The sequence below is a fragment of the Apodemus sylvaticus genome, chromosome 6 (genome assembly GCF_947179515.1).
Source record: "Apodemus sylvaticus chromosome 6, mApoSyl1.1, whole genome shotgun sequence".
NCBI classification, from domain to species: domain Eukaryota; kingdom Metazoa; phylum Chordata; class Mammalia; order Rodentia; family Muridae; genus Apodemus; species Apodemus sylvaticus.
In genome coordinates this window covers 48,769,897-48,793,087 of record NC_067477.1, presented here as the reverse complement: position 1 = coordinate 48,793,087, position 23,191 = coordinate 48,769,897, and the positions used below count along the sequence as shown (strand labels likewise).

Here is a 23,191-nt window from a genome sequence, read left to right as displayed (position 1 = left end):
CACACCTCCTAATCCTTCCCAAATAGTTCTATCATCCAGGGACCAAATAATCATCAAGTCCCTTGCAGGGGCTTTCTCATTTGAACCACCACAGGTCTTAAACAAAAGGCCACACGTACCACATTCAGGAATTTAAGCCTATAAACTGAAGGATTTTTCTTCTAAGGCATTCACCATGTGTTCCACTTTCCCTTAACTCCCAGGCCACTGGAAAGCAGCCCTTGGAGCAACTGGGACAGTTTCACGTGTGTGTTGCTGTTGATTAGGGCAATGTTTACGTGTCCTTGCCTCTGCATGCACACACACTGTCACTCTGACACAGTCCCTGTTGTGCCTGTCTGTGCCAGTACCTTCCATGAAAACATCCAAACGGACGAAACTGTAATCGCCTTAGTTATTGATTCTAATGACAGTTCTCAAGCTGCCCGGCACATGGCTGAGATAAAGCTTACAGGTTGCACCCACCCAAAGCTGTGGAAGCAAGACTGGACAGATCGCTTCACCCGCACTGTTTGCACGAGGGGTCTCCTCTGAATAACCCTTCAACCGGGGAAAACCTTTTTTTGTTTCACATAGTAGTTTATTCTGTGAGGAGTGCAGTTGTGTTTTGTGCTTGCTGCAGATAGGGAGGGGTGACAGTCCCCTGTTGCTCATCCTGTTAGGTGGAGAGGCTGTAGTTTATTTTAAAGCAGTTTTTGCTCAGAACATCTTCTCTTCAGTGGCCCTGTGAAGCAAGGCACCCCATACCTTTGTTAACAGAGGAATTTTATCAGAAGAAAGCACGGAAAGTTTTTCTGTGACAGGATTGAACACTTTCCCCTCTCGTGAGTCAGGGCACACTCCTGATGGAAGTGGATGAGGAAGTGGGACGTGCAGGCCCTTGTTGGGGACGTGCAGGCCCTCGTGGAGAGCAGAGGCAGCTTCCCTCAGATGTTTCATCTTACCGCCGGACCCACCTTTGCTCTGATTTGAGCAGACAGTGCTGTTTATGACTGACTCTCCCGAAGATCACTTGATACATGATCAGCTTAATTTTGACATCTGTGTTCATCTCCACTCTTACCCTGACACACAAAATCTTTCAGTGGCCGGTCTCAGTTTGGGTAAGTGAGACATTTCGCTGTCTGTGAGGCACAGAAGATAATCCAGTCCCTACTGGTACGGTTCTGAGAATCAATGGTGGCCTACATGACCTGGTTAAAAATGTTTTTCTTTTTTTTTTTCCTTGTCTACCTTGCGTTTTCTATGTGTCTTTAAGCCTCTCTGGTGAAGGAGGCTGACCAGCTTTCAGAAGCCTGGGTTTCATCCTTTGATTGCTTAGATATTTGAAGGGACCCTGAGTGGGGTGGTCCATATTCCATTGTGGTATTCAAGGCTAAAGGTTAAAACTGTGTTCTTTTTACTTTTAAACACGGCCTCATGCAGGCTAAGCGAGCGCTCTCCCGCCGAGGTGTATTCCTGTCTCTCTTTTTACCTTTTCTTTTGACATAAGGTCTGTCTAAATCACCTCTGCTGGCCTTGAACTCCGTCTGTTGCTCAGGCAGGCCTTGAGCTTGCACTCATTATAACAGATTGGGAGGATGCAAAACCATAAAACTTAGTTCTGACCTGCAAGAGATTAAAAAAAAAATCTTTAAGAACAAAAGGCACACAAAATGCACAGGCAACTGAATGTGTGCAAGAGTTTGGGGTGTGCATGGTCGCCTGCCCCAGCAGCCTGAGAAACTGGAACTCAGGGAGGCCCTATGCCACTAAGCCTGATTTAAACAAGGTTCTTAAAGGAAGCAGAGCTAAAGCAAGATGGAATTAGCTCTTAATTATTTTAGAACCCACCCCTCCAGTTTTATAGGAGTTTCCAGTTAGTCTGGCGAATAGACAGAAACACAAAAGGCTCCATTCCTTCGGGGTCCCGGGAAGCCGCTGCTGTTTTCTGGTTCAGCACAAATGTTAACTGAAGTCAAGCTTGAGGACCAGGAAGAGCACTGGGTTTCTATGTCCTTGCATCGGATGCCTATGTTTACATTAAGTCTGTAAGCTTAGCGTGACAGCTCAGAGAGAAGCTTGGAGAACCAAATCACCTCTGTTTCTCACGGCACAGGGTGACAGTTTGTAAATGCTTGATGTTCAGAGGGCCCAAGTTCCTCCCTTGTTTTTTGATCTCTGTCATCAAAGATGAAGTTGAATATTTTTTTAGGGCAGTCTGTACAATAGCTTAGAGCCTCCTTCCCAAACAAAGGCAAGTGGTCACACCCAGGGTTACTCCTTGTAGAGCCTCTGGGGTCCTGGAATGTGTGTCCCCTGGACTCTGCCACAGTTGACTAGCTGCACCAACAGTTGCCACAGTCAGGGCTGTGCCAGTTAATTAGGAACTTGATAATGAGGCTAACGATATTCATCCGAAAGAGGCCAGGAAAATAAAAAGGCTGTGTTTGTGTGCTGTAACTATAAGTAGAGAGAAAGAATCGGTGTCATTTGGATTATTTTTTAAGACATTGAAATTTTACATCTTACGCTGTGTTATCTTATTTAATGAGAAGTTTTATATATATTTTGGTCCAAATAATATCATGGGGTTTTAAAACTCAGTATAGGTTTTATTGCTTTCCTTCCACGGATAAATGAAAAGTAGACTCACTTTCTCACTTTTCTGCCTCCTTCATGTTCAGTCTGTGTGTCTTAGCCAGGGAGAATTTGGTTGAATTCCATGGAACCAATGTAAAGACATGTTTCTTCTCTCAATAGGAAAAACAAACAAACAAAACAAACAAACAAAACTAGATTCTTAAAAAAAGGGGGGGGGTCTCAAGTAAGTCATGGTTCAAATGAAAGAACTGTTTCTTTAGATTTGCATAGATGGTTTTGTCTGACAAAGAACTACTAAACACATGGGATTGGGCTCAGGAGTTCGGAATGTGCTTAGGAATTCGGGAGGTACCCATTAAGAACATACTATGACAGTGCCGTAACACAGACGATGATGAAAATACTCACGACACTGAATCTTTCTGAGACTGGGACGTGCTAGACTTATTCACAGCAAGGTTGCAAAATGGTACAGCCATTGAAAGAGAGTGCTGTGGTTACTCCAGAAGCAAGCAGAGATCTGCCCCGTGAACTGGCAATTCTCGTCCTAGAGGAATGAAAGCAAACCTCCTTGAATTGGAACCTGCCAAGCTGTGGCGCACTTTGGAACAAGAATGTGTGTGAGCTTAGCATCTTGCAGCATTTTCTTCGGGGGTGTTCTAGGTGGGCACTGAGATAGCACGTGACCCCTCTCTTCTGAGACCCTCTGCACTAAACACTGTTTACATGATAAGTAACTGTTGTTCATCAGTTTATTTTTGAAAACTCTCCTATACAGTAAATACAGATACAATAACAGATACCAGTATATTCTTCCAGTGAAACCATCCTATCTCCATTATGTGGTCACATCTGGTTTATTCTAGTAGTATTTTCTGGTGTTCAAGTACTCCTCATTTCTTGTGCTCGGTGTTTTGCTTGGAATTAGATCGAGAATCTTCCTACCAGTATAGTTTACCAATTCCATTTCCCTTGTCTCTACTGGTTTGTAAAATAGAACCTCTGTAAGAGGTTATGCATGGAATTTTAATATGCCTGCAATGAATTCTAAAGTTCAGTGCTTCAGGCTCCACTTAGAGCAATTCAGTGAGCTTAGTTAGCATGCCTCTTTCTCCTGGCTTATATGCAAGTGTTTGGTATTTTAGTTTTAAATTTTTGTCTTTTGGAATCTCGTTAGATATCATTGCTACCTTTATCTTTGTATCTACCTACATATTTATAATTTTAGATCAACATTTTTAAGGAGCACGGACCTTTGAGGACCATCTCCCTCATTTTGGAGTGTCTACATAACACTCCAAAGGTGAAGGTATGTGGTCACGAGCCATCTTTGCTTCACCCTCATCCTTAGAAGCTCGTTTTGCTAGTTACACAGACTCTCAAGAATGAGGGGGAAAAAGAACACCAAAAAGACCTGCCAACCACTTAATCAGCCTTTTCTCTTTCTAGGGAACCTTGACACTAGCTCAGAGGAACACGTGACTTGTGTAGGGTTCCTTTTGCCCACAAGATAGCTTTGTCTATAGTATTGCCTCTGTTCAACATTGCAACTTCATACCAGGACTCTCAACATTTGTCCTTTTATCCAGTGGGATTACACCTTAGGGTTTCTACTGCTATGATCAAACACCATGACCAAAAGCAACTTAGGGGAGGTTGAGGGTTTATTTCATCCAGGGAAGTCAGGGCAGGAACTCAAAGCAGTAACCTGGAGGCAGGGACTGAAGCAGAGGCTATGGAGGAGTGCTGCTTACTGGCTTGTTCCTGCTTTCTTATACCATCCAGTATGACCTTGTTAAAGGTAGCACTACAGCCAGTAGGTTGGGCCCACCCACACTAATCTCTTACACTTGTAGGTGGCCCTGAGCTTTGAGCGTGCAAGGTGCTTTTTTGTCTCTTGTGTAGTTTGTTTTTCCAGATAGGATATATCTAGGATATACCTGTAGTATATCCAGGTTCTCCTCTGGGTCAATGACCTCTCCAGCCTTGGGTAGCTGGTAGGTTGAAGACTAGGCATGAGTTCCCTTGGACCTTACTTAAGTCCAATTTAGACAGCTGTTGGTTACACCCAAGGTGCCACTATTGCACCTCTGGGGATATCTTGTTGGGCCTGTTGCTCTGGTCATAGGCTTTACAGATGAGCAGGACTATTGACCGTCTTTCTCCTTGGGCAGCTTGTGTTGCTCCTTCAGATACTGTGAGAGCGAATGTTCTCAAAGCTCCTACTCAATGCCGTAGATTAAGTTAAGGTAATAATAGAGAAAGACCCTTTTCAATGAGCTTGAGCAGGATTCATTTCTGGTAGCACCGAGTAAAAAGCACAGGGTAACAGGGGAAGGAATTTCATCTAAACGCCTATTTTCATTAGAAGTTAAATGTTCCCGGCAAACCTTTATTTATACCACAAACCCAAAATACAAGAGTGCTTAATTTAAAATCCTTTAAATTTAATTTGGTTATTGTTTAATTCAAGGAATAATCTAATTGTTAAGCAACAGCAAGAGCCCCAGCTTGGCAGCCAAGATGTATGCCTTTAATTTTTTAGCTTCTGAAAGTGATTGACCAAATAATATAAATGACATTGGATTAAAGGAAGCATCTCTTCACCTGTTCTTTTTTTTTTTTAATTATTAAAAAAAAGTAACTGGTGTTTAAATCCCTCATGAGTGCTGCCTGTGTGATCACCTTACTTTCAATGTAAGGCTTTGTATCAGGGTGATTCCAGTGTACAGAGTAGTTTTTTGAAGTCATGGCGGGTCAGCCATGGGAGGCAGTGCAGTTGGAGAAGTGGAATTTCCAGCAGTGGAACTGGAGAAGGAAGTGATTCGGCAGCTGTGTCCATGGTTATGCCCAGTAGGGTTTTCTAAATCCTCTGCCCAGAACTTGGGAGCTCCGAAAGAACCTTAGGAAGCTACAAGTGGAAAAGTAGAGGGGGTGGTGGTGGCAGGGGATTGAAAGGGAAATGGACCGGGCAGGAAATGGGCAGGAAACACATGTTTATCTGGAAAAGATTTTGGTTGGATACTTTGTTTGTGTAAGAATCTTTTTTGTGTGTGAGGAAGGAAGATCGACCTGGGGTTGGAGGTTGAGGTGGGGGTGGGGCGAGTCCCTAAGCTTCAAGTAAAAGAGAAAAACATTCCAGGCCATAAGGAGAAGCCTAGCTTCCACCCGGAGGGCTGTACGCATACTCTCAATCACATCAGTTGGGATGTGTATTTGTTGTATGAGAGATGATAGTTCAATGGTACCTTCAGTATTAATATCAGCCATTAAAAAAAAGATGTGGCAAGATTGGGGTGGGGGCTAAAAAGTAGTTGGCAAATCACCTCAGGGTGTGTGTGTGTGTGACACAGTTTAGGACTGTGTCAATATTGTGTATGTATTTGGCATGTTCACCAAGGCTATTTGTATAGTAAGGATTAGGATGACTTTTTTTTTTAATTTTATATTTTTATCTGTTTTCATTTTATGTTTGCCTGCACGTGTGTCTGTCTGTCTGGTGTGTGCCTGACCCCTATATAGGGCAGAAGGACATCAGATCCCATGTCACAGAACTTACAGGAGGCTGTTAGCCACTGTGGCGGTGCTAGGAATCTCCAGCCCTACGGGTGTCGTTTAGGCAACCTCTCCCTTTTTTAGGACAGTATCTCACCATGTAGCTCTGGCTGTTGTGGGACTCACTATGTAGACCAGGCTGGCTTGGAACTCAAGTGGATCTGCCCACCTCTGCCTCCCTAGTGCTGGGATTAAAGATGTGTGCCACCAAGCCTGACTTTAGGGTAATTTTTTAATAGTCTCTGAATCCTGTGCATTTCCCATAGCGATATCTTTCTAAACAAGAACAGCAACAATGAACAAAGTATGATTCACTTTTATACAATGTTTAAAAAGTTGTCAGACAAGAGCTTGTGAAGGGTCATTTTCTCAAAGTGAAGTTTTGTAACAAAAGACAAGAAAAATACCCAGATAATTGAAAAATGTTTACATTTGGAGCAAATAAAACCGGCATACAGTAATCTAACTTGAGCCCAAGATGACGTACTATGCTATTTTGAGAACTTTCTAGATAAAATAATACTGAGAGTAACGGTGAGATGTGCCCCTAAATGAGCCATTCCAGATTTGATGGAAGAGAAACTTTCCCATGTCATTTTGAAAGCTAGTGGTAATCCAGTTGTCTTAGTCAGGGTTTTTATTCCTGCACAAACATCATGGCCAAGAAGCAAGTTGGGAGGAAAGGGTTTATTAAGCTTACATTTCCACATTACTGTTCATCACTAAAGGAGGTCAGGACTGGAACTCAAACAGGTTAGGAAGCAGGAGCTGATGCAGAGGCCATGGAGGGATGTTTCTTACTGGCTTGCTTCTACTGGCTTGCTCAGCTTGCTTTCTTATAGAACCCAAGACTACCAGTCCAGAGATGGTAGCACCCACAAGGGGCCCCCATGATCACTAATTGAGAAAATGTCTTACAGCTGGATCTCATGGAGGCACTTCCCCATTTGAAGCTCCTTTCTCTGTGATAACTCCAGCCCGTGTCAAGTTGACACACAAAACCAACCAGTACACCAGTCAAGAATTTTCATTTTTAAATAAGAAAGCCAGAGAAGGGGTAATGGCAGATTTACTTATGGGTGAAATCAATTCAGGGAAAATGAAATATTTATAGAGTCACAACAGGAAGGTAGGAAATGTTAACATTTTTTATGACAACAACCATAGGATTCTTACACATGATAATAAAAGACAGAAGGGAATGTATGAGGTTGAATCATTTGTGCAGAAGCAGTGTGCATCATAATAATTGAAAGTTATCATTGGGAGAATATTCTACTTAAAGTCCATTTCACAAAGAGTTTAAAGAAGCATAGAATATACACATAAGCTATACATAATATAATATATATATACACTATATGTCTCTATATAATATACTACATATGCATGACTATATATCAAATACTTATGATATATATGTATATATGAATATATGAACATCTATATGAATATATAATATATAATAGAAAAATATAAAGAAATCAGGACTAGGCTATCAATTTGTTCCTGGATTTTCTGGACATACTCCCTCTAACCAGAAAGAAACTGGAACTTCTGGTAAGTTAATGGGCTTCCAATGGCACGTGCCAACTTGAGGGAAGAAACCTAGTTTCTTCATCCCTTCCTCAAGCTTTGCTTGTGCATTGTGATTCCCCACAGTGTGTTGAGCCTCAGATGCCCAAGATGGAAACCTGTTACTAGTGTTTACTTTGTGGGCTCCCTTTCTTTTTGTATTTTGCTCCTGCTGTCTTCTGTTGTTCTGGGAATTCTTTCCCAAGTGACCTCCAGTTGACTCTTGATACTTGCAAGAGATTATTGGCTTTAGGATCCCTCAAACTCAAAGTCAAGGTGGCAACTAAGTCTCTGTATATGAAATGCATAGTATTTATATCTCATGTATATTTTAAATAATCTCTAGATTACTCATAATATTAAGTACAATGCAAATATGATGTATTTCTTAAGCTATGTTAAAAGAGTATGTGCTTGTTCAGTAGAGATGCACCTAAGACAGTCCTCTTGATCTGAGGTTGCTTGAATTTGAGGATTTGGAAAGTACAGATACACAGGGCTGATGACACTTGCCATCTAAGCCCTTGTCTTGAGCCCAGTGCCTGTGATGGTGGATGCCGACAGAGCAAAGCAAGGACAAGCAAACAGCCAGTGACGGCTCTGAAGACATCACCTGGATCTTTGGTTGACTCCAAGGATAAAGGAACTGTTACTGCTGAGGATAGAGACAGTGTTGAGGAAAGTTCAGTCTGATAAATGTCAAGTTTTCTGCAACTTAGAGATATACTGAGGGGTGCTAAGTAGCCACAGAGAGGATGTAGCTAGAATGTACTTTTGGGAATCGCCAGTCTATAGGCAACCGTGAGAAACCAAGGGAATGGAGAAAGAATGAGTTGCTACAGAGATGACTGGGTGTCCAGAGAGTCCAGAAGTCTTACCTTCCACTGGGTAGGAGATAAGAACAAATGAAGGCGACTGAGCATTGTAGAATAAGAGGAACCGGGGCCTATGGATAGAGCAGAGCTTCTAGAAGTCCTGAGAAGCAAGGACTTGTGCTTGGGAGTTGTATTAGATCCCTGAGGTGAGGAAAGAAAGGAGATCAGGAGGAGGAGGTAGGAGGTCAGGGTATCTTCTCAACCCTGGTGAGAGGTTCCCCCCATGGCTCTTAATGGAACTTTGGTGCCAATTTAGAGTGTCACAGTTATTTAAGTTCTGACCTACTTCCTGCTACCCAGGAATTCCTCAGTGACAGCGAGTCCACTCACCCGTCATGGTTAGTGGGATACACCAAGGGTAGTCCAACCCAGGAGAGACAGTCTAGTAAGAAGCTGCTTCTTTGGCATTGGTAGCTGGCCTGTCCAGCTCTCACAGTGCTGAGTCTTTGAATGGATCAGTCTTCCTCAGAGGGAGCCAGATCCTTTGGAAACCTGGACACAGCTCCCCGACAACCAGCATCAGACAACAAGCAGAATGGCAAGCCGAATGGCATCATCCGAGTTCGGAAGATGCTGTCGGTCATACAGTTAAAGTCCTTTAGGAAACTTAGAAGACTCTTTTCTATACCTCTGCTGGGGCTTTGCTGCCACTTAAAAAGTCTTAGGCCTCCGCGCCATCGGGCATCGGCAGTGACGGAAGTTCCAGGAATCTGGGCACTACCTGAATTCAGCCAATTCCCATTCCCCTCCTCTAAGCAGCTGCTAGTCTCACCACCTTTATGCAGCACTCCAGAGGACAAGATATGCATCTCCCATGATTCCTTCTTCACTAACCTCCTGCTGAAGGCTTCCACACAGCAGCCGGTGTATACTTGTAAAGACTCATTTTAATGTGTGCTTTGTACATAGCTAGCCTGTCTGTGTTCATATCAGCTTTGTCTCAAACAGGGATCACCCATCTTCACATGCATCATGCTTCCTGTAAACAGGATCAGACAGTGGCTTATTCTGTGAGTTTAGTAACATGGAAGAAAATTCTCCTCTGTTTTGTCCCATTCCCTTCCAGAGATGTGTCTTGGGAGCGTATGATGCATTTTTGTTTTGTCATGATTGGTAACTTGGTTGATTGGTCAACCCTAAGGATTTCTGTTTTGTTTTGCTCATAATTGTTTTCTTCCATTTGCTAAAACAACACTCTCGATAGAAAAAGGAAAAGAAAAAGAAAAAAAAGTTGGTGTTACTAAGTAGCTTGACAGCAGTAACCAGAATCTGGCCTCTTCTCTGATGTCATTGGCTGCTTGACCCCACTTAACCTTCCTGTTAGTTTCCGAGTTTCCAGAAAATGTATTATTTCCCAGAGATACCAGGAAACTATCTGTGAATGAAGAGCACACAGAGAAAGTTAGGAACTGTGAGCATTTTCAAACAAAACCTCACATCAGCTTAGTGAGACAAACAACTTCTGAGGGTGTAGACATTACCTTTTTTGAGGTGAAGTTAAAGCTGATTTAAAGAGATATCAAAGCTCCGTGTTGCCTCGGTGGAGCCTCCTGTGGTGTAGGTTTTTGTGCAGAACAGCCTTTTGCAAATGAACCCTTACCGTGGGATTGCATGCTCTTTCGTAGGTGCCAGCAGTTCTCACAATGATACGCGGGTTAGCACTCAGCTTTGCAACACTGAAGTTTTGTCAAAAAAAAGTTTCTTTCCATGATAATGACAGGCTTGCCCTGCACCCTATCCAGGTAATGGCTCCTCACAGTCAACTTCTGGAGGGACATTATCAGGGCTGCAAGGCTGCTGACCCCTGGAGACAGGAATGTGCATTTCCTTGCCAGGGCTCAGAGCCAGCTTCCTATTTATTTAAGAGGCCCTGGGCACTTGGGAGCCAAGCAGAGCCTGTGATGCAAGTTTTAGTTGCAAGGCATGTTAGGGTTGCTCAACGTGTCTGACTGAAATATGATTTGAAAGATTTCTCAAAGCCCAGGTGGCGTGAGCCACAGTCAGGGTTAGGTAGTCTTTTATAGCCCTTTAAATTCCGACCTAAGTAAACAGAAAACCTGCCCAAGCAATGAGGAAGCCCACTCTGTCCTCAGTTTGTGAAGTGGGGTGCAAGCTTGCAGTAGGAAAATTCCCTCTCCTCCTTGTGCTCATAACATCAGTCAAGAGAATGCCACTGGAGGTAACGCAGACCCCAAAGTTTTTGTGTTCAAATGTCTTGCAGATTCCCGGGTATGTTTGTGGGTTGTGTATGGGTGTGTGTGTGTGTGTGTGTGCATGCACGGCACACATACGAATTTGCTTTTGAAACAAAAAGTGCATATAGGAAATGTAGGGATGGGTGAGTGGCACGCAGTCAGAGTCCCTGTGTATTCAGGACCTGCAGAAGCCTGGTTCACAGGGCTGAAGCTTAGAAGAGACTGGGATCCGCCCTGAGGATCTGGCGGAGGCTGCTGAGTTCTGGAGCAGGTAGGATAAAGATAGGTCTAGTTGGAAAACCAAGAGAGTATTCTGGGAAAGATGGAGGACCAGAGCAACATAGGGGACAGAAACAGAATCGGCTTAGATTTCCTGGTTAGAAGGAACCTGCAAAGTTCAGAGTTCATGCTACCGCTCTGCAGACTGCCACTGAGCAAACAGAAAGGATTAAATTCATGAAATATTAAAAATGCAAGCGAGCTGACCTTTTAGCCCATCTTTGTAGTATCAAAGGCGTAAATGAATAGGTTCTCGGTAATTAGACTCCTACAGAGAATTTAATTTGTGAAGGTATGGTAAGTGTTTAGCAATTCAGTGCACATCCTGCCTTGGCCACGCCTGAGCTGTGTCTCAGGCTGGTGATCACACAAGTGGCGATGCCTTCAGCCTCACAGTTAGCATCTGCCACCCAGGGAACCTTAGAGCCTGTTCACTAGGGGTTCCTGAGAGACGTTTGGATGCCTAGTGGGGAAGGGCAGGGCAGTAGGGAGCCATTGCCCAACATTGTAGATGATGTAGATGTACAAACTGGCAGAGATATTGATTCCATAATGCATCATCCTCACAGGGTGCAGGACAGTGCTATATTTTATCTTCTTGAGACAGAAGACATGAGAGAGAAATAAATTAGGTAGTATGACAGAGACTGCAAACTCCTCACCGAGAGCAGCTGTAATTTTACCTGTGTCTGGGCCTCGGAATTCAATGGCCTTTTATCCACATTCATTTTGGCTCTTCTTGCATTTCCTTCTTCGGGCTTCCTACTGTAGACCACACTTCCCCTCTATCTTTTAGTGCACATTAGCATACGAAACGGGGTCTCCTTATGCCATTTCCATGTGTGAATTTAAGAAACTCAGGATGTGCTGCTCCCTTCCGCGACCCACACTCATCGCTGGTAGTGTCCCCTTTGCTTCCATGCGTTTTTAGATTATTTTAAATGTAAGAACTTTTAATTTTAGGGTCTCGCTTTGTTACCCAGATGGTCCTCTGTGCTCTGGCTCAGGCAATCCTCTGGCCTCAGCAGCCTCCTGGGTTCCGATAGGTGAACCACCACAGCACGCAGCCCACCCAGCTTCTCCTGGAAAAGACTGCTGTACCTATACCTACAGAGACTGGATGCTCTTGCTTACTGGTGTGTTTTTTTTATTTTTTTTATTTTTATTTTTTTTTTACACTATAAAACCAAAAATCCTTCAAGTGGATTGTTGAGTGTAAGAAAATATACATTTGTACTTTGAAAGATATTAGTCCTCACCCCCAAATATTTCTGAAATAGCTTCCATTTTTAATGCTACGGATTGTTGCTTTTTGCTGAGTGTTTTGAATGTGTTCTTCATCGCCCCTTCGTGGACAGAGCTAGGAAGACAGTGCTGCCTGTTTGGTGCATAGGAGTGCTGAGGCTTTGTACCAAGAACATTCCATAAATCCTGGATATTCAGGATCCCAGATTATCTTCCTACCCACCGCTGTCAGCACACACACAAGTCTCTTCATGTTTATGAATTTAAAAGGTAGAGCATGATTTAGTTTTATTCCTAAGTGCCCATCTTATATAGGATTAGATGTCTTGACATGTTTACTGGCTATCTGGGTAGTTTTAAAATTGTCTTTTATAATCTCTGCCTTATTTTTATGAGATTGTTCATTTGTTTTCCTTATTGGTTCTTTCGAGTCCCTCCCTCCCTCCCTCCCTCCCTCCCTCCCTTTCGCTCCCCCTCCCTCCCTCCCTTTCTCCCTCCTTCCCTCCCTCCTTCCACCCCCCCTTCATTCCCTAGGGTCTAGGGTATTCTGGACAGGTGCTTTCCCATCAAGCTGTATCTCTAGTCCTTTTTATCTGGAGGCAGGATCTCACTAAACAGCCCAGATTAGGTTTGAATTCACCTTATATCCTAGGCTGGTCTTGAACTTGCGACCCTCTTGGCTCAAGCTCCCAGTTAGTTTAGCTAGATTTCAGGCCTGTGTCACTATGACAGGCTGATTTCTATGTCTTATGTTATAATCCTCTCCCTTGTATTGCAACCCCCTTTTCTCTTCAGTTTGTTTCTATCAAATATTTGCTTTGTGTGTTTTGCCAAGCAGAACTTTATATATCTAATTGTGAATCTGTTCATTTTTTAAGGCATGAGGGGCCATCCCTGGACAGGTGGTTTTAGATGGTATTAGAAAGCAGACTGAGCAAGCCATGAGGAGCAGGCCAGTAAGTAGCACCCCTCCATGGCCTCTGCTTCAGCTCCTGCCTCCAGGTTCTTCCCCTGTTTGAGTTCCCGCCCTGGCTTACTTCAGTGATAGAGTGTGACCTGAGAGTTACTAGCTGAAGTAAACCAATGTCTCCCCAAGTTGCTTTTGGTCATGGTGTTTTATCACACTAATCCTCTAACTAAAATCATTTTATACATTGAGAACAGTTACATCCAGATAGCAAACTCTGGTGTTTTGCTACACAGAGGGTAATGTAGTTATTAATGTAATGTATTATATTAATCACATGGCTATAAAAAGGGGGTTTGAATGTTCTTATCATGAGGAAATGATAACTGTTTGAGATGATGGGTAATCTGTTCATGCTATGTGAGCAGCTCCTACACTCCATACAGTCGCTCAGTTATTGTCTGACAATCCTCTATTCTAGATTTAAAAGTTAATACTTTTAACTTTAATAAAACTTATTCACACATAGTTTCTTACATTTTCTTTATACCAGTGATTTATTCCAGAAGCATCCTGAGGATGTGAGCTGACTTTTCTAGTCATATCTTTGCATGTGTTGGTGTTGGGGAAAGCCTGGTATAATGATGTGAAAACATAATCCACTACCCTTAGATGCTGCACAGATTGCAAGAACTTCAGATAGGAGCGGCTATCTTTATATATTAGATTAGAAAAATTTGAACTCACCACAGATTACTTTTACCTAATACAGATTGGCATCGGAGGGTCTGTGCTAACTGTGTTTGGGCAACCAGTGCCATCATCTGGGTTGTAAGGTTGGCAGAAGTGAAGGTTTAATTGGTTTGCCAAGGAACCCCAGAGTTCCTGCTGTCTCTACCCCTAGTCCCCAGAGCACAGGTTACAGACCTGTGTTACCATGCCAAGCTTTTTAAGAGAGCTTGGGAGATTCGAACTCCAGTCCTGATGCTTGTGTGGTGAGTACTTTATAAGTCATATCCTCAGCCCATGTCTTCCTTTCTTGTAACACACAGCCACTCTCCAGAGAGACCGCATCTTCAAGCATTTTACCAGGAAGCGCCAAAGGGCTATGCGAAGGCGAGTCCATCAAGTCAACGGACATAAGTTCATGGCCACGTACCTGAGGCAGCCCACCTACTGCTCTCACTGCCGAGAGTTCATCTGGTGAGACGGCTTGCTTACCCCCCCACCCCCACCCCGTCCCTGGTCTTGCTGTTACAGCTTCTTTGGCTTATGTGTGGTTTCAGGAGAAAATGTATGTAGGACTATTCTTCACATCTGACCTTTGCCACCTCGGTAGATATGTTGACCCTCTTTTAGCATGTTTAATCCTGCTACTAAAATAATAATGAGAAAACTAAGTAATTTACCCACCCAAATGTTAGATAGTATTTCGTATCCTGGTTATTTCATTGAAGATGCTAATGGATGAAAAAGCATGAATCAGAGAGAGAGAGAGAGAGAGAGAGAGAGAGAGAGAGAGAGAGGAGCCAATCAATTGATAAACTAGAAAACCTGGCTGAGGAGAAAGGAAAATTATCAGTATTGCCTTGAGGAAGGCATGGATCATGTGATCGGTTATGGGAAATAATTGTAGTGAGAAAACCTAGTTTTCAGTGGTGTCGAGGCACATGCCATATAGTGGAAAGCCCTAGCGTCTAGTGGTCCTCTACCACGGTCTCACCTCTAGCAATTAGGACCTAATGTAATTAAAGGTTGAGAAATTCTAAAGACTTGGGGCAATGTCTTATAAGATGTAAGCCCGAGCAAGCAGTGGCAAGTCTATAGCAGAACGTAAATGTAAGCAGTAATTACGTTCAAAGAGAGTCAAGGTTAAGGGTACTTATGGCATTTGTAAACAGAATTACAACCCCGGCCCCCAACACACACACACACACACACACTACCATAGAACACATCAGGTGAGTCATAAATTAAGCTGTGGGCAGAAAGGAGATGGTGGCACCACGTCTGCCCCACTGTGGGTTTCAGCGGGAGATGTAGAGATAAGACAATTTGCGCGCGTTCTGTGCGCGCGCGCGCGCGTGTGTGTGTGTGTGTGTGTGTGTGTGTGTGTGTGTGTGTGTGTGGCAATGGAGGAGCTCCTGGCTGAGTTGAGCCTCCTCCACACGGGTTGCTTTTCAGTAAGGATTTAGGAGACAGCTGAAGGTAGGAGGAACGGGAGCCCTCGTCACCTACTGTTTATATCACCAGGAGCGGTCTAATCCATCAGCTGGTGTTCGTTGTGCCTCCTGGTAATAAACAAGGGCTCGGAACAGCACACTGTCCATGCCTCTTCCCCGAAGAGATGTTTTTCATAAGGGACAGGGAACACACTTCTTCTCGAGAACTATAATTATAGATGTTATTACTAAATCATTTGACTGACAGTCATTTTTTTCCTTTTGTCTTGAACAGGGGAGTATTTGGGAAGCAGGGTTACCAATGCCAAGGTAAGAAAAACATGTTTACAACCATGTTTAATTGTGTTTTCTTGTGAAAATATGATAATACCAACAGAAGACAGATTAGGCTGCCATCCATCAATACAATGAGAGCTCTCCATAGACGCCTGGTGCCCGTGTGGAAGACTCTAGTTCTTACCAGATCCTGGATGTTTTTGACAATATAGAGGGAATCTGTTCATTTGTAAAGTCAGAACATGCAGAAGAGCTTTGCAGCTTAAAGCCCGCTCTTCGGTAACCTGAGAGGGCTAAGAGGGAGCAGCAAGGTATACTGGGGTGGGCATGCCCTTGAGTCTCGAGGATAAAGCCTTGGTTTTCACATTGCACTGTTGACAAGATGAGAAGTCACATGCTGTGTTCATGCCACCGGCATAGAGAATGGATGCTCTTGTCCAAAATAGCTTTATCTTTTTAGCTTTCTGGTTTCAGAAAAAAGAAAAAATGAGGGACTGGAAAGTTGGTTCATTGGTTAAGAGCACTTGTTGCTCTTGCGTAGGATGTGGGAGTTCAGTCATGAGCCCCCACATGGCTGCTCACACTGTGTGCAACTCCAGTTTGGAGGATATAATGCCCTCTTCTGGCCTTCAGGGGCACTACATGCTGGTGGCACAAAGATATGCACACAGGCCAAAAACACCATAAACATAAAATAAAAATCAAATACACTTTTAAAATGAGATATTAGCATGTACCAGGCCACGTTATTGATCCTAGCCCAATGAATGAATGAATTAATGAATGTGAGAAAAAATCCACAATTAAGTACTGTTCATTTTCACAATTCTAAGGTAAAGTCAACTTAAAGGTAGCATTCTTGTAGACTCAAAATTAAATAAAATCAAAGTGTGAGAACAGCCTCCTTTTATGTGGGGGTGTGGGCTGGGTCCACTTGGCCTTCCATGGGGCTCCCTTTCTGTTGGCCTGAGTGTAGTCAGTCTGTGCCTGTAGTGTTGGGTATCTTGACTTTGACTCTGCAGGCGACTGGTAACAACAGCTCCACATATCCATAGAGCTAGTCCACATGCAAATAAGGAAAGTCCTCCTTCTGTTTTGGAGGAAGCAATGCAATGTGTTTCTTCACTTAGGAGAGCAGATTGAGACATACTCTTGAATCTAATTTTTACTTTTACATATAAGAAATTCCACTGAATTCTCAAAGTTAGGGAAAGTGCGCATGTAAATTAATATAACAATTGTTAAGTAACCTACAAATACGATTCAGCCCCAAGTGAGAAGATAGCTCACAAGGTAGGTTGAAAGCAGATTTTAGCCTGTACCTGTCTAATATAGGGGTATGTCCTCTAGTGATATATCCATCATATACATCCTTATATAGATTGAGAAGCTCTAAATATACTTGAGTATGATTTACAGATTAAAATGTGTGACTTAAGGTAAGTTTGTTGTGGTTTTTTTTCTCTTAGCACAGTGCTAGTACATTTGATGGCTGACTTTCAGCAGGGGACCTGCTTTTTAAAGAACAGGAAAGAACATTATTTAATTAGCAGGCATGAGAAGGTTTTGTTTACATCTCACCGAAGGACTAAAACCAAATGCTTGGTAGTAGAGAAGTGTGGAGACCCACCCTCATCAGAAGCACAGGGTGGTGTTCCAGGCCAAGCAGGCTTGAGGCAGAGGAAATGGCCAGAGCTAGGAAGGCCCTGTGTGGTAGTAACCAGGTCAGTTCTCCAGAGAGCCATGAATGTGGTTGACGTGTACATACGTCTGGGCTGGGAAGCGTGTGAGCGCAAGTCCCTCGGACCACGAGGGAAGGAGACAGGCCTACTGCTGTGGCTGCTCTGTCAATCAGTGCTAGCCTTGGCCAGGCAGAGAAGCAAGGCTTTGGTTGATCTAAACAGCACTGTCATAGTGTGATCAAACTGACATTCCTGGAATGCACCAGTCAGCAGCAACAGACAACACATTCTTCCTAAGCAGAAATTACACGCTGGACCTTAAACCACTTTAACAAACATGAAAGAAACAAAACAAAACAGAAAGCACAAGACTCATGCTGTCTGGGCAGCCAATGGATCAGCAGGTAAGAAGGCTATTCCTGTGCAGCCCGAGAACCTGAGAACCTGAGATTGAACACAGGATTCCACTAGGTGGCAGGGGTGATCCAGAGCTGTCTTGTGACAGACACACACACACACACACACACACACACACAAACACACACACACACACCTTGAACTCACAGATCTCCACCTGCCTCTGCCTCCCACGTACTGGGATTAAATTCACATGCCACCATGCCCAGATACCTGCTCAGTTTGTATAACCTATGCCCTAACATGGCTGAAGATGGGAAACGGTAGTGTCAGAGTTCTAAATATTCAGGCAGCTGGTTGAACCATTCTGCAAATGCTTCTTCAACTGCCCATTCAGTGCCCAGCACCATGCAGGGAATTCTGGGCAAGCCTCAGCCACATGTGGAAGATTTGAAGTAGTGTGAGAGGCTGCAGGAAATCAGAGGAGAGGCAGTTTTGGGTCTAGAAAGGGGCATGATATTTTCTTGGGTGAGATATTCTTTTGGGTTTTATCTTGTCATAAGCATTAGATACAATTACAGGCAAGTAGGGAATGTCAGACAGAGAGGCAGAGGAAGGTCATATGGTTAGTTTTCATTGAACCAAATAGGTCTCACAGGAGAATCATGACAAGTAGCATGGGTAGCCTCTGAGGTATCCTCTAGCCCTCTGAGGAACCCTGCTGGGTTTGAACACTGTTGATGAAAGTGAGTCGACACCGGAAGTGTTCAGGCATGGAACAGATAAGACCAAAAGAACACACATGGTACGCACTTCCTGATAAGTGGATATTATCCCCAAAGCTCGGAATACTCAAGATATAATTCACAGACCACACGAAGCTCAAGAAGAAGGAAGACCAAAGTGTGGATACATTTAGTCCTTCTTGGAAGGAGGATCAAAATACCCATGGCTCAGAGCCAACCAAGCAATGGAGGATCTAGAGAAGGGACCCAAGGTTTAAAGCCCCACAGGAGAACAATAATATGTACCAGAGCTCCCAGGGACTAAACCAACAACCAAAGAGTACACATGGAGGGACCATGGCTCCAGCTACATATGTCGCAGAGGATGGCCTTTTCAGACATCAGTGAGAGGGGAGGCCATTGGTCCTGTGAATGCTTGATGGCCCAGTGTAGGGGAATACCAGGTCAGGAAAGCTGGGGAGGGATTGGTAAGCAGGAGGAGGGGGATGGGATAGGGGTTTTTTCCCGGAGGAGTAATGAGGAAAGGAGATAACATTTGAAATGTAAATAAAGCAAGTATATAATAAAAACTTTTTAAAAAAGAATAATAGAACAAATAAAGGCCTGGATAAGTTTCAGCTAAACACCAGGTCTTTTAACTTTGAAATTTTTAAGGTGTTTTTGAAGATCCCCAGCAAAGTAAGAACAGAATAAAATATGTCTGGAAAATAAAGAATATAGAAATCTTTAAAATTAAATAAATAAATGAATAAATGAATAAATGAATAAATAAATAAATAAATAAATAAATAAATAAATAAATAAATAAATAGGCCAGGGTCACACTGTGAAAAGATTCCCCTGGAAGTGGGTGCAGGGTGGGATGCAGTCAGGAAGGAGAGGACAGCTTAGGACAGGACGGCAGCGCACTTGACCGTAAGCGGAGGTCTCGTTAGGATGGTGTCGGCTGATGCAGGAAGGATGAGGGCACTGGCTGCCAGGATGTGACCAGACGTCCAAGCAAAGCTTCTGGCGTGGGCGGCTCTCCTTGACTGCCGCAGCCTGCTGTCCTGGGAGGCTCTGATAAATGTGTAACTGCTGGATTTAATTTCCCAGTGTGCACCTGCGTCGTCCATAAGCGCTGCCATCATCTCATTGTTACAGCCTGCACTTGCCAAAACAACATTAACAAAGTGGATGCCAAGGTAAGCGAGGGCTGGTTTGCTGACCAAGCACCATTCCCTCTGTGTGCATTCCCCCCCCTCTCTCTCCCCCTCCCTCCCACTCCCCCCTCCCCACAGCCCTCCATAGTCCTTAGCGCCCACAATGGTGCTGCTGGAATTTATATTTTTGTTCTTTGGTAGTCTGACCTCACTTTGCATAGTGGTGACTTTGCCTCACTTCCGCAGAATGCCTACCCATAACTACCTGTGCTAACATAGTATATGCATAGCAACCCATAACTACCCATAGTAACCTATACTAACAAGAGAAAAGGGTTGCTTTGTCCTGTGGTTTTAGATGCCATAGAGCAGGACAGTTCCTAGTAGGGTGGAGAAGAAGCTGGGCCTTAGGGCGGGGAATTTCCTGCAAAGTTCTGCCACTAAGAATGGACTTTAAAAAAGCTAGATCCCACCTCTCAGTGACTCTGTAGCCATGTTTGGTTCAGTTCACTGGCTGGGGAACCCTGAATTTGAACACAAGCTGTGAGACATATTTAGCATTTAGAGCATAGCACCTTCCAAGGACCCTGTCAGTGTTCAGCTGAGCAGAGCTGTATACACCACACATGCTGTTTCAGAGAGGATTGTAGTTGGGAAAAGAGGCCTGAGCTTGTCCATCTGGCTTTTCCAATGCTGAGGCCTGCCTCCCTTAGTGATCCTTATCAGTCCAGGCCTGAGCCACAGCCTCTGTGTATCAGCCTGAAACATCTGGGCCTCACTCATGTGTATTAGCAGCAGCTAAATTGAATTGACAAGTGTATTAACTGTACATGACACTAGCTAAGCAGAGAGATGTAGGGACTCCAGGGAAATGTCTCTGTGTGTAAGTGCCCGTTGCATTTCCCTGGGATGGGCACATGTTCTAAATTCAAGAGGGAGAAAGAAAGGGGAGTGTGGTTGACACGGTGTACTTGCAGATGCTTGGGAAAGTCCAAGTTGGGTACTCGTGACAGTGAGCATGCTTTATAGGGAAACACACAGAGAGATGTGAACTAGAGCTCATAAAGAAAAGAGGCCAGGAAAGTCCAGAGAGGAGCAGTCAGCATCTTTCCCTTTCTCAGGCTGCACCTGTAGTTTTTGCTTCAATTTGTGATGCTGACCAGAGAGCATATGGCAAGGAGGGACATGGGAAATGACCCATAAGAGGCCATTACACTGGCACTCACATTGTCTATATGTAAATGCCAGACACAGGCTGGAAGGGCTGAGTGAGGTGGCCACTGCAGGGTCACTGTGGACTGACTTCATCCTGTGACCCCGGGTCTTCTGCGTGACACAGAGAGCATTGTGATCTGAATATAAAAGATGAAGGAAATGTTAACTTCTCCTTCCTTCTCCAAATGGTGAATGGTCTAACACGTACCTGTATCTTAGTCCTGTCTTCCTCATTAACAAGATGTGCTATGACCCGAATAGCAGGACAGTTCTGCATGATAAAATAATATACCCAGCTCGGGTGTCATCAAAATCCTCGTCGCTTGCCACACTGCCATCCAGTCATCACAAAAGACATTGCTTCGAGAGTCGACCTGTCCTTCTCTTCCCCCAGATCGCAGAGCAGAGGTTCGGCATCAACATCCCACACAAGTTCAATGTTCACAACTACAAGGTGCCCACGTTCTGCGACCACTGTGGCTCCCTGCTCTGGGGAATAATGCGACAAGGACTGCAGTGTAAAAGTAAGGAGCGCTGGCCTCCTCCTTCTCCTATAGCATCCTACTATAAGCCTTTGAAGCTCTGTGGGCTTATTATCTGACCTGGGGCTGATGATTTACATATAAATACCTGAATTGTGTTATTTAAGCATCATTGGTTGGGCTGGAGTATATGTAAAGAGAAGTGTGTCAGATCCCTATAATAATATAGATTAAATTACATGTTAAGTCTAAAGATCTACCTTGCTAGTTGTTAGCTACCTGTTGCTGAGTGTATGTTTTAAAAGGCATTTGAAAGAGGGCTTTGGAAATTGGCTGTCAGAGAGAGAGAAGGTGGGAGGAGGCGTGGGTGGATGGCCAAAGAGAGGTTTGGGTTCTAAGAACTGGCTCTCGCCAGAAGTAGGCAGCAGTTGAGTTGTCACATTGGCAGGAGCTGCGTGAGTTGTCTGCAAATGTCCTGTGATGTGACTGAAGAAGCTGGTAGGGCAAAGAGCAGGAGCTGAAGCTTTGATGGAGGCTGGCACCTCACCAACTGCACCCAGTGCTGTTCGGAGCTCTCGCCTTTTCAAAGGCTCCGAGGCAGGTGAAGACCAGCACCTGTTTTGTTAGGGGTTGTGAAGCTATTGGCCTGGCGTCATTTCCCATTAATATGTGATTATCTGACTGTCTTGAGGTGCACCTGAAGCCTTAGAGACACACACTAGGATGATAACTTTCATTGGCTGTCTGGGACAGTCAAACTGCGTCTGTCAACAAAAGGGACCCAATTCTAGCAAGGTGTAGTGACTGACGCCTCTAATCCCAGCACCCTAGGAAGAGCATCAAGGGTTGATCTATCTACAGAGTGAGGTCCAGAGCAGCCTGGGGTACAGAATGAAATGAAATGAAAACATCGTTTTTCATTTACCTCAAGCAGCAAAGCAGCGCCTTTACCTGAGGTGTTGCTTGCTCCCAGTCTCATGCTGTCATCGTGTGAGCCGCTTCCGTTTTCTTGTATTTCCGGCTAGGATACAGATCCACACATGAGGTTCATCTGTGTTCCCGGGTGCCCCGCGCAGCAGACCTGCGGTGACTTGGCCCCTGTGACTTTTGTTTTTATTGTCACGGGGTTTTTCTAGAAGGCCTTTGTAGTTTGTATCTCTCTCTGTACCAGTCAATTTCCCATGAAGCTAATGGAACCTAAGCATCAGGGCCTCTCTCTGCGCCATGTGATGTTCTTTCTCATAAAGAAAGCTTCCCAAATGACAAACTCAATCCCCATAACGTCTAGATTGTTCTGTGCCTCCAAAGATGGAGTGACTCCATCAAAGAGACATTTGTCCCACAAGGCTTCAGCGGGGCCTTCCATCAGCAGGACCCACTTCAAGAAACATGATAGTCATGTATTTCTGCTGATTAAACCTTGAAGCCGTCATTGTCATGGGAGCTTCACAAACACAAGACACGTGGCTTGCTCTGCTCACTTCTCCAAATGTCATTTACCCTGGCCTTCAAACACTTGAAAGTTTGCTCTTTTTTTTCCTTCCCTATAAAACAGTTAGAACCACAGCCCTGCCGGCTGTGCTTTGTGGGCTAGGGGTACCACCCAACCACAGCAGTACCCAGAAAGAAGCTGCTCAAACCCTTCAGAAACCCATTTCCACCTTGTTTAAAAGGTGACCAAGTTGCAGCCCGGAGATTGCTGTCTTTATTTCACTGGCAAGAGGGAGTGACGTCAGTTAGCATGATCCTTTGTTATCTAATCGCCCCTGACTGTCACTGTGACACACATCTTCATCTCTCTGTCGTATCTTGCAGCCAAGGCAGCAGCAGCTGTTACATGGGATTTAGATGAGTCTATCCCATCCAGCCACAGCGAAGAGAGTCAAATCCATTA

The 23,191-nt window shown here is 44.1% G+C and overlaps 1 protein-coding gene across 1 annotated transcript in view; it reads left to right on the top strand.

Moving 5' to 3' along the window:
• Positions 1–23,191, top strand: part of Prkch (protein kinase C eta) — a 203,050-nt gene that overhangs the window by 92,250 nt on the left and 87,609 nt on the right. The window contains exons 3-6 of the mRNA XM_052185667.1: positions 14,267–14,417; positions 15,672–15,706; positions 19,554–19,642; positions 21,210–21,339. Of these exons, the coding sequence (XP_052041627.1) occupies positions 14,267–14,417; positions 15,672–15,706; positions 19,554–19,642; positions 21,210–21,339 (405 nt within the window). The remainder of the gene's footprint in view (positions 1–14,266; positions 14,418–15,671; positions 15,707–19,553; positions 19,643–21,209; positions 21,340–23,191) is intronic.